The sequence below is a fragment of the Notamacropus eugenii genome, chromosome 4, assembly GCF_028372415.1.
Source record: "Notamacropus eugenii isolate mMacEug1 chromosome 4, mMacEug1.pri_v2, whole genome shotgun sequence".
NCBI lineage: Eukaryota > Metazoa > Chordata > Mammalia > Diprotodontia > Macropodidae > Notamacropus > Notamacropus eugenii.
The window spans coordinates 216,652,118-216,664,475 of NC_092875.1; the positions used below are offsets into that span (position 1 = coordinate 216,652,118).

Sequence of the window (12,358 nt, forward strand, 5' to 3'; positions counted from 1 at the left end):
GGGAGTGAGAGGGTGATGGCAAAAGTTACCCTGTAATAGTTTCTTTCAATTTTCTTGTTTTTCTCCTGGCTCAGTTTACTGTATTTGGAAGCTTTTTATTTGTTTATTTGAAGTTTGAGGTATGTCAAGGAGAGGAAGGTTGCCACTAGATTACATCTAAATTGGCTCTCTTGCCAGGATCTCATACTATTTCTTAATGACTCTTAGCCCTTCTTTATTATTTCCTTCTTCTTTTTATGTTAAGCTCATGATTATGAGTGTTTTCATGCAAAGTGATCTAATCAACTGATCACAAGTACACATTTGAGAAGCTTTCTGTACAATGTATTGAGATGAATACAGAGGAAGCATAAAACATAAAACCTGCCTTCAAAGAGCATACAAACTCATTGCAGTGTTTCGTGAAACACAGGAAATAATCCCAAACAATAATAGGATGCAACTGATTGCCAAGCTGTATGATCCAGATAGACTAGCAATGCAAAGGAATTCAAAGTGGGCAATTCATGTTGATAAACTTCTCTTTCATCTTCTAAGAAAGATAAGTCAGAAGCCAAATTCATTTCACAAAGAAACAGTAATGAAAAGATCAATTAATTGTTACTGATAGAAATGTTTCTTACTTTATGAGTTTGCTTCCATATTGAGTTAGAAACAAGAACAACAGATGTGCAATAAACATTTTTATTTATATTCTAAATCTAAATATCAGAAGGTAATATTAATCCTCTTTTTTTCTCCTCAGATTTTTCTGTCTTCAGATATTCTGCCAATAAGAAAGAAGGCTAATGGGAAGGGTTACAAAGCAAGCAAGGCAATTAGAATTTCTTTCCAGTTACCTTAAGGATATATATTCTATTATCTCTTCAGATACAAGTTGATTGGTGCCAATGAGAAATAAAAATTCTGGGCCTGCCTCCTGCAAAGCAAAATTTTATAAAGGCTCTTTTTCCAGTTCTTGGTCTCAATTCTGTTATGCCTTCCATGATAATAATGAGAACTCATATTTTTATAGTGTTAAAGCTTTACAGACCATTTCCCCCACAATACCTTGTATTTAAGGTATTGTCCCCATTTTACAGATGAGAAAAAAACCCCCAGAGATTCCTCAGTACAAATGACTTTTCCATTGTAACATTACTATGAAGTGGCAGATCTGGGACATGTATTCAGGTGTTCTGGCTCCATTTTCAGTGCTTTACTGTATCAATGGGGTAAGAAATTCTTTCATTTATTTCCAGAATACTTCAGGATATTTTGAGATGTTTTTTTTCTCTGAAATGGGAACTGTTACATGTTTAAAGTTTAATTTCCCCTCTACAGTATGGCTTAAGATGAGATCTTGCAATTTCAATACTGTATGCTATGTATAAGGTATGTCACGATTTTTGCTGATTCACAGGCAGCACTTATTATTGTTGTTTTCCTTGTCTATATAATGGGAATAATAATATTTGCTCTCCCAGGGCCATTGTGAGTATTGAATCACATAACAGATAGGAAAATTCTTTGTAAGGGTACTATGCTATAGGCATATGAAGTGATATTATTATTATAATATTTTATCTTGTACTATTAGCTTATTAATTCCATGACACTTGGGAAGACTCCTCATTTTGATGTCATTTTCAAGACAATATGGCAAAAATTTTGGATGGAACAAAATATGAAGAGCAGGACCAAACTTGACAAAATTTGACTGCAATTTTGTTCTCTCCCCAGTCTCCTTTCAAGGCCAGTCAGAAAGTCAATTAACATATATTAAACACTTATTAGGTTTCAGGCATTGTGCCAGCTGTAACAGGTTCATTCTTCTTGTTCCTTGATTTAGAGAATCATAGATTTAGAGTGAAAAAAGATTATAGAGGCAATGAAGCCTGACTCCATGCTCCCATCTTTCTGATGAAGAAACTGAGGCACATAGAGGATTAAGTGACTTGCCCATAGTCACACTACTAGTAAGGAAGTACCTAAGGTAGGATTTGAAAGTAGGTCTTCCTTATTCCATCTCCAATGCCATATTCACTATACCATGCTTATTTCTAGTACTGATTCCTTCTGGTGCCATTTGAGGTGTTGAAGAACCCCCAAGAGCTAAAGTACAGGACAGGGATGTCTGGAATGAATTCACAGACTCAAGCAAATTTTCAGTCAAGTTGGCAAAGGTTTTTTGTTAAGTTATTCAGTGGGAAAAAGTTCTCAAGGAGCCTGCAACCTTAGAAGGGTAAAATTAAAGTTTATGTAGAAAAAAACTGTAGTAAAACATGTGACAAGTATGCTAATTAGGTGATTCAGGAAGGGATTAAGGAGTGGTTAAGGAGTGGTCAGTTCTTAAAGGAAGTGCACTTTTTGTATCTACAGAGCAGGCATTTTACCCAGAGTTCATCAGGAAAAGCCCATGGTAGGGGAGGGAAGGGGAAGGTCCTGGGGGCACAGTGAGGTATGGATTTTAGGACTGCTCTGTCACTAAGTTAAGTGGTGGTCAGGGCCAACTGAGGATTGCCCAGTCTACTACTAATCAAAGTCTTATTTGACAAGATGGATGCAGGGCGTGTACATATATCTTAAGTCTAGGATACACATAATGAGGAGTCCAGAATGCATATAATGAGGTAGGGAGTTGGTATAGATAATCCAATGGGTACAGAATATCTTTATGAGCCAGTAGAAAGCCAGTTCAGAGGAAATTAAAAATGGTCACAGAGGGAACGAGGTCTCTGCCGTTCATGTGTCTGGGTAATATTTGTCGTTCACCTATAGCAGAAGCAGTTTTTAGGAAACTTGTAGCTGAACAAAATATTTCAGATAAGTGGAGGATAGACAGTGCAGCAGCAACTGCATGTAAACTAGGAAACCCCCCTGATTATCGAGGGCAGACTTGCATGAAGAAACATGGCATTGCAATGAATCATATTGCCAGGCAGATTACCAAAGAAGATTTCCTGACCTTTGATTATATACTAAGTATGGATGAAAGCAATTTGAGAGATTTGAATAGAAAAGTTAATCATGTTAAAAACTGCAAAGCTAAAATTGAACTTCTTGGAAGCTACGATCCACAGAAGCAACTTACTGAAGATCTGTATTATGGAAATGACTCTGACTTTGTATATGAGTGATGTGTGAGGTGCTGCAAAGCAATTTTGGAAAAATCTCTTTAAGGCTCATATTCATTGCTGAAGGACAGCAGTGATTGACATCAACTTAAAAATGATGTATGTATATCAGTTGATGTGTTATTAAAGAGTAATAATGTACTACATTTCGAGACCATCATTGTTTCTTTAAATTTAATTTAATGTTCACATATGTACTAATTTTAAAAGGTAATGGAAATCAGTCAATAATTTTGAAGCAAGAATATTTGATTAAATCAGTTATAATTATGAAACAAGCTAGAACTTCTAATCTATGCCTCAGATTTTAAAAGTGAGTTATATAGTGGAATAAACTAAAACTTGCATGTGAAAGCTAGGATACCTCAATAACACAATCATTTATTAAAAATGTTTGATAAGAGTTTTCCTTTGCTACAGCTTCATTTATGTCTAATTGGGATCTTTAACAGGTAAAGAAAACATTTACCTTTATGTTCTAGAAGAAAATAGAAAATAATTGAGATCATTGTGAATAAACAAAAATTTATTTTAGTATTTTAGCAGTAATTTGATGGCAATAATTTAATGAAGAAGAAATATTCTTTCTGCTCATCTTTTTACCATCTTTAAATATTTTGGCTGTCTATTAAAATAAACATATCCCCTGCCATCGGAGTTTGTAATGTGAATTTTATACGGTTGCTCTTTACAGGGAGGGAATAAGGGGAAGTTATTATGTAATTATTCTTTAGGACCTGGTTAATCTCTTGATCTTTATATGGGGGGGTCCCAAAAATGTTAATATAATTTTAAGTCACTAAAGCTTTTGGGACACCTTGTACATAAGGACTTTGTTTTAAAGAAAAGTCAATTTATTTGTTCTTTGACTTCCATTGCCTCCCTCAGATTTTAGGTTTATAACAAATGAACAACGTTTTACTGTTTTATATCATGTAGACTTTTATTTTATCAGTTTGAGATAAGTTATTTTGCTCTCAACATCACCTGAAACTTCAACTATACACAAGCATGGATAATGAAATAAAGTGAACATTTGGGATCAAAAGGAGCAATAATTGCAATATTATACAATATGATTAAAATATAGTGCCTAGAGAAATTTGGAGTATATTAATAAATTTTCATTCATAAGTATTTGACAGATTTGTAGGATATGTATAATATCGCATTGAAGGGATTGTACTTTTTAATTCATTTGGACACTTCCCAAAATTTGTTTTAAAAATAAACAGAAATTTGCAAAAAGAAAAAAAAAAAGGAAAACCAGTTCAAGCTAATTCCTACAGATGCTAAACCAAGGAGAAAGATCAATGTTTTGCAGGGGGCCCACTCATGGGTAATTGCTGCGAATGGTGTTCTTGGGCTGGGGAGAAACTGCCAGTGTTTTTGAGGCTAGGGAGAAATATAGTCTTGGAATTGGGGTCTTAGCAGAGACACCCAAGCACCCCATCACTTCAGGCAAGAAATCAATCTAATAAGCTAATTTACAAACTTGTGAGCTTACTTTCACCCTTTAAGAATATTTAAATGTAATTTAAAAGGCAATTTTTTTTGAGGAAGAAGAAGTTGGTAGTAGAGATCTGTGTCTAACGTAGAGTTACAAAGTTGCCTGAGGTGCACAAATAATGAAATGACTTGCCCATAATTATGACCTTAATGTGCATTAAAAACTCAGACCATTTTTCCTCGCAGGAGATCCATAAAGGAGATGGAATGCTAGATTCAAACGTGGGCCCTATTTATCCTCCTTATATCACTAACTTCAGTCTCAAGCAGACTCAAAAAAAAAAGACTTGGTAGCAGCAGGACTGTCTTAGACAAACGAGATGGGTGTGCCTAGTGACCTAAAAAGCTTTATTGAAACAAAAGTAAGAAAATCAGCTTCTGATCTTTCTCTGTGACAGGAAGGAATTAGGAACTTGTCTAACCATACCTGAGAGTAAGCTGCCTTAATTCTTTGATATTCTGAAAAAAAGAAAAAGAAACCGAAGTAGTTTTAATTGTGTTTTTAGAAAGAAAAAAAAAGCCCCAGTACGCTGGGTATCTTAGAAGCAGGAAATGGTATACTGAATTCAACGTCAGCCTACAAGTGCTTCCAGAGATGTATTGTCTTCCTTTCCTATTTGTTATTCTTCAGGCACACAAAGGTAGGAATACCTTTTCTGGCTTGCTTTCTTTTTTTAAGGTGTACTTTTCCTCATGTGCCATAGAGAACCAGAATTTAAAATGATTCAAAGGTCATGCAGATGTTTGTTTTTTCTGGTGCTGAGAGAAGCTAGAAGCTATAAAGATAACAGCAAAATTTCTTTAGGCTTACAAAATGATTAGTAGGTTTTTTATTTCACTGATTACATTGACAATTTTGCTATGTCTTAGAAAATTTCAGCTATTTATTTGGAATTTTGTGTGTTTTTTAAAAAAAACTCTAATTGAATTACTGTACATTTCAGCTTTGTCTGAAGAGGAATTTGTGGATACAACTGTAAAGCTTGCGAAGAATATGATTTTCGAGTGTATCTATCCAGGATCAGACTTTATAAGCCAGGCAGAATGGTTCAAGATGACAATGACCGGGGAAGATTCCATGGCTATTTTCAGTCCTAAGTTTGGTGAGCGTATTAGGACAGACTATTTCAGTAGGGTTCACTTTTTGAACGCCAACATGACGACAAATGATGTTTCCCTTTTTATTCATAATGCTTCCGAAGCTGACCTTGGCCGTTATTATTGCAGTCTTCAACTTTTCCCTCTTGGACATTGGAAAAAGGTGATAAAAGTTGTCCAGACAGGTAAGAGCAAACTTCCTTGGCACTAATTCTCACTCCCCTTATCATTAGAAACTTCTGGACCTTACTAGAAACAGAGAAGTAGTCATAATTACTGGTGTATTTTCTAATACATGCTACAGTATTTTGCAATCCAGGAGCTGAATTTTTAGAGGGCTAACAATTCAAATTAATTTAATTGTTCTTAAAATATGATGAGCTTGTAGTGGAAGCATCTAATGGAAATGTTATTTTGCCAGTTTGAACATGAGATAAACAAGGGTGCAAAAGTTGTATATTATTGTAAGTCTTTCCCTTGGCAAAGCATATCCTAAGTAAAATTGGGAAGTAGGTTGAGTTTGTCTTCTACTGTCTCGTTCAGTATTATTCTCTCCTCTCTTTACAACCTCACCTCCACCTAGGCACCTGTATGTATCTACATTACTAACAGATACCTATTGCTCTCTTAATAAGCATCCAGCATAGACCTTTATCCATGTCCAGATCCTGGATTCCTCTCATCCTCCCTAGTCTCCCATTCAATAGGAAGTTATTCACTCTTAGCATGCTATCATTTTGGAAATGAACCGAATAGGATCCTGCTCTTGGGGTCAGGAAGATAGGAATAAAGAAATAAAGCATTTATTAAGTACTTAACAGCATATAAAGAATAAGAATAAAAGAGGATTTGAATCATCTTACACTTATTAGTTATGTATCCCAGTTTCCTACTCAGTAAAGCAGGGATAATAATTGTACCTACAATCACAGTGGTGCTGTGAGACTCACATGAGAAAATGTATGAAATTCATTTGCAAACCTTAAAGCTCCATATAAATATTAGTTATTATTATTAATAATAATATGAATTAATTTAATAGTTGATCATGACTTATTGCTTTACTTCTTCCAGGACAATCTGAATTTTAATCCAAAGGGAAGTATCTTCAATGAAATAACTCTAAATTCAAGAGACAGAAGAGTGGAAGTGGTTTTTCTTTAGTGAAAGGAGATTCTTCTGAGTCTCCCTTAAATTATACTACAGAGGCAACCACCTACTTATTCAAGCCAGCCTTGTCCACATGGCTTCTGTCTACTTCCCATTGCCCTATTTTTAAGGGAGTAACAGCTTGAAACTGTCACTGACATTGCCAATAAAAAACATCAGAAGGTAGGGAGTTTGGAAAGGATTGCAAGTCCTGTTGATATTCACTTGTACCTAAGCACAACACATTTCACCCCTCTCCCCATTGGCATTCACTTGGTGTCGGTTGTCAAGATCCCTTTGCTCAACTATTCGTTCACTGAAGAATCCATTTTACCATTCCAGTCCTTTTTGGTTTCTGTTTTCATTCATCTGTGAAGTACTTTTCGTAAGCTTATACAGTACAGTCAACTCTTAATTATCCATGATAATTGAAGACAGCTTTGGCAGGCATAAGAAATGTTAGTATGTTACCCACCAGATGTCCACAACTGGCTGGAGGCAAACATGGATTTCATCTTCCTTCTCTGTATGGCAGGTCATTGTAGCTTTAGTCCCACATAAGATTTTCTGCATCCTGCCAGAAGTCAACCAATTTAAAACCTATACTTTGGCCTCATCCCAATTGGGTAGGCTGTTGGGAATAGAGAAAAGGAGAGGAATTTGCAGAGAACTAAATTGAAGTGGCAACCTTAAGGTAGGATTGTTGAAGCTTCATGATTAACAAGCTATGACTATGCTTTCCCATTTTCTATCACAGGAGCAGAGGATGTGGAAGTGAAAGGGGCCTTAGAAGTCAGCTCATCCAAATTCCCCTATTTTATAGATGAAGAAACTGAAGTCTAGAAAAATTAAGAGTCTGGCTCAAAGAAACAGATATTAAATACCCTTGGTAGCATTTGAACTGAGGACCTCTGATTCCAGATTCAATATTCTTTCTGTTGCTGTATTGTCAATTTGGCTGTAGGAGTGAGGGTGTTGTTTTTGCAGTTAGTGTGGAGGGGTATTTTTTGAATTTGTGACAATGCTACATTTGCATTTTCTCCCCTCTCTCTTTTTCTCTCTTTCTGTCTTTGTCTCCTTATTTCTATCTCTCTCTGTCCTCTGTATTTTGGAAGGCCAGATCAGAGAAAAAGTATTAATCAGTATTTGATTGGATATTTTCCCTTTTATGTTTAGGAATAAAAATATAATTTCCAAAATTCTAGCTGTACTTTTGCAGTAATGCTATCAAGTCTAAGTAATCACATTGTCATAAAAGAAGTTTATTGAAAATGGCCAGTCTTCACAAATAATGTATTCTACTTCACAAATGCCTATTCTGTAAGGAGGGCCAAGGAACTCTTTATTATCACTTCACAGAATATAAGGAACAGGGCTGTCAGAAATATTGAGCTAATCCTGGAATCCAGGTAGGGATTATAAAAAAGCAGAAGTGAAGAGGTCATGGGGGCCAGTTTGCACAAATGCATGAAGACTAGAGGGCAGCTAGGTGGCATAGTGAATAGTGCTGGGCCTGAAGTGAGCAAAACTCCTCCTCTAGAATTCAGATATGGCCTCAGACACTTACCAGCTGTGTGACCCTGGACAAGTCAATTAACTCTGTTTGCCTCAGTCTCCTCATCTGTAAAATGAGCTGGAGAAGGAAATGACAAACTATTCCAGTATCTTTACCTAGAAAATCTCAAATGGGGTTATGAAGAGTTGGAGAAGACTTGAAATGACTGAATAACAACTGAGACTAGAGATAGGTATCTCTGTGGGATATAGCAAGTAGGTCAGTTTAACTGACCTGTATGTACCAACGGTTTATCTGTTTGTTGAACTGGCTGAACCATACAGTCATTCTTTCATCCAACAATGTATTGAGCACCTAGTATCCTTGAGACATTTTTCTATACATTATAGGGGATACAGAAAAGAGTACAACTCAATGATTGCTTGCTATAAGACTTCGTGATCTGCGAGGAGAGATACAAATAAGTACAGAACTTTCTTATGACTGGGGTGATAACAGAAGGCTTTATGGAAGACAACTTCAAACTGAACTTGAAAGATGGATAGATTTTGTTAAGAAAAGATAGGAATAGAAAGCATTTAAAATAGAGGAAAATTAGAAGGGCAAAGGCAAAGAGATAGAAAAGGACAACATGTATTTCGGGACAATGAGTACACAAATTTGATTGAAGCAAAAGGTTTTTACAGAGGAGTAGAAGAGGATAAGCTTGGAAAAACAAGGTTAGATCAACTTGTGAAGGGCCTTGAATGCCAAACTAATGAATTTTGGTTTTATCTGATAGATTTTAAGTAGGGGAATGATATAATGAAAGGTGTGTTTAGAAGAATTATCCAGGTAATGGTGTGCTGGACGAGCTAAAGGAAAGCAATATCATAGCAATGAGGTATAATGGAAAGAAAAGATCCAGGCACATATCCTAGCTTGATCAGTATGTGACTGTGGATAAGTTACATAAACTTTCTGAGCCTTAATTGCCACTTCCACAAAATGAGAATGATTATATTTATATGTCATTCTTTGCAGGGATTAGGAAAACACTTGGTTAAACATAAATCACCATTCAAATGTAAGTAGATTCATAGCTGTAGAGCTGAAAGACATGTCAGAGGTCATCTAATCCAGCTCCCTCATTTTACAGATGAGGAAATTGAAACTTATGGAGGTTGGATTGAAAACTCCTTGAAAGCAAGGATTGTCTTTTGCATCTTTTTGTATCCCTATCACTCAGCACAGTACCTAGCACATAGTAGGTACTCAGTAGATGTTTGTTAATAGATTGATTGAAGTGACTCAACCAATTTCTCTTGGGTCATAAATGGCAGAGCTGAATTCAAACTCAGATTTCATGACTGCAAATTCAGTGCCCTTTCTAATGTTAACATGCTTCCTCAAGCAGTATTATTGTTCTGGTCATTCTCACCATCATTGGAAAGACAGGGAGTTATTATAGCATTCCTGACAAGAGAGGTTAAGGATATAAACTTGGGATGTGACATCAGAAATTTACATGAAAGAAGGCTTCATCAACTGGTTGGATGTGAGAGAATTAGAGACAGGAAAAATTAAAAAAATATTAAAAAAACCAAAAAACAAATGATGATGGTTTCCAATCTGAGTGACTGGAAAAATGGATCGTAACATTAACAGAAATAGTAAATAGGATAATTAGTTTGAATTTCACCATGATGATTTTGTTGTTGCTGTTTGTCCTTTGTTCTTGAAGAGGACTGTGACATTAGGAAGATGATGCCATGACTTACAAGTGAACTGGATTTAAGTGTGGGAGGGCTGTGTAAAGTCACTAGCCTCACTTTATCCTCCCAACCCATCTGGGTCCAGTGGCAATATATAGATCAGGATTTTGAGATACTGGTGGAACACTCTGGTGGATACATTCAACTAGCAAGAGAAAATGTGAGAATAAAGTTTGGGAGAGACATCTATGAAGAGGAATGTAGATTTCAAAGTCACCTGTATAGAAAATAGTAGCCACCTTGGGAAAGGATAGATCTGAGAGAGACAGAGAGAGGGAGAGGGAAGGAGAGAGCGAGAGAGAGAAAGAGAGAGAGAGAGAGAGAGAGAGAGAGAGAGAGAGAGAGAGAGAGAGAGAGAGAGAGAGAGAGAGAGACAGAGAATATAAACTGAAAAGCAACAGAGGATTGATCCTTCAGAAATCCTTACATTTAGGACTTGGGGAATGAATAGGACCCAATGAAGGCAACTAGGTTTTGCCATTTGACTTTGCTTTGTTTGGCATTTTTATCACAGACTCAGATAAAGACAATCAATGATGTATTCATTAAATATATATGATATAAATGTGGGAAGGATGGCTGACATGTTAGGTGACTGGATCAGATTCCAAAATGAGGTCAATAAGCTGAAATGATTGGCCAAACCTAATATGCTGAAGAGTCAGCTAGATGGTCCAGTGGATAGAGCACCAGGCTGAAATCAGAATGACTCATCTTCCTGAGTTCAAATATAGTCTCAGATACTTTCTACCTGTGTCACACCATGCAAGTCACTTAACTCTGTTTGCCTCAGTTCCTCATCTATAAAACTAACTGGGGAAGGAAATGGAAAGCTACTCCAGTATTTGCCAAAAACAAAACAAAAAAAAAAAAACAACCCAGAAACCCCAAAGGAAATCATGAAGAATCTGATTTAGAATTACTTAACTAGCATGTCTGAACAACGATTGAACAACAACATGATGAAATAAATAGAGATGTATAAAATCTTGAACAAATACAGAAGCAATGAAATTGCAGTTCATACAACAAAGATCAGGGAATATTAGTGGACTACAAATGGAACATGAGTGAACAATGAGACTCCTGATCCTACTCAGATATTTTAAAATGAACTGTGATGCCATCAACATAGGCAACATGCTCTTTATCGTTGGTTGAAATAACTTAGACATTTAGCCTGATGAAGAAAAGACTTAGTGAGAACATGATTTCCTATGTCATGCATTTGGGACCTTAGACTTACTCTTCTGGACTCCAAACAACAGAACTAGTATCATTGTGTGGTTATTATAGAGAGCAGATTTTGGTTTAAAATAAGGAAAAACTTACTAATATCATTTCAGAAATGGAATGGACTGGCTTGCTGAGTAACTAGTTTCCCTTAACTGAAGGCCTTCAACTAAGTCTGTGTATTGTAGAGGGGCTTTGTGTTTTGAAAAGTCATAGTCTAGATGATCTATGGTTTCCCATCTAATTTTAATATTCTCTCATTTCACAGCAGTGTTTAGTCAACAGTGTGGATATGTCAAAAAGGATTAGGATTGAAATTGGTAATTAGAATTGTACACTGTCAAGTGATTGATAACCTTTAAGAAAGTATTATGAGCATAGTTGGGGCAGAAGCAGAAAGAATTAACAGACTAGGTTGTGAGAAAAAGTGTACCACTGGTACAAACCAATTGTGAGAAGTTTTATCATAAATAAAGTAGGAAAATAAGGTGGCATTTCAAAGGAAGCAGCAGGGCCAAGTCAAAGTTTCTTTTAAAAGACAGGAAACCATAAATATTTGAAGGCATAAGGAAAGGAGGTAGTGGAGAGAGAGAAGGTTGAAGAATGAGAGGATTATAGCTGAAGGAACAAATTCCCAAAGGAGTCTGTAGATGATGAGGTGGAACATATGGGTGGAAAACTTAGTTTTCGAAAGGAAAAGATATAAATTCTGTGATATGAGGGGGGAAATGAAGAGGATATATGAAGAGAAAAAGAGAATAAGAAAAAGATTGGGATATAGAAACTGAAAATGACATTGACCTGGATTGCAATTACATTTTGTGTCCCCTGCCATTTTTTTTTTTGGATCTATAATTTCCTTGGTATAAGAACCTTCTATTGAAAAAATATATCCTTTATAGGTGTGAATCAGAAAAAAAATCTACAATTATAGTTTAGAGAGTTGCCTGGGAGCAGTAAGAGGATTAGTGACTTTCTTAGTA

At 35.9% G+C, this 12,358-nt stretch overlaps 1 protein-coding gene and 1 pseudogene across 1 annotated transcript in view; both read left to right on the forward strand.

The window, feature by feature from the left end:
• Nucleotides 1–2,687: 2,687 nt before the first annotated feature.
• LOC140498343 (low molecular weight phosphotyrosine protein phosphatase pseudogene) lies at nucleotides 2,688–3,119 on the forward strand (annotated as a pseudogene).
• Nucleotides 3,120–5,017: 1,898 nt separating this feature from the next.
• CD226 (CD226 molecule) overlaps nucleotides 5,018–12,358 on the forward strand; it is a 114,045-nt gene continuing 106,704 nt past the window's right edge. The window contains exons 1-2 of the mRNA XM_072604126.1: nucleotides 5,018–5,266; nucleotides 5,570–5,908. Coding sequence (XP_072460227.1) covers nucleotides 5,221–5,266; nucleotides 5,570–5,908 — 385 coding nt within the window. The 5' untranslated portion in view covers nucleotides 5,018–5,220. The remainder of the gene's footprint in view (nucleotides 5,267–5,569; nucleotides 5,909–12,358) is intronic.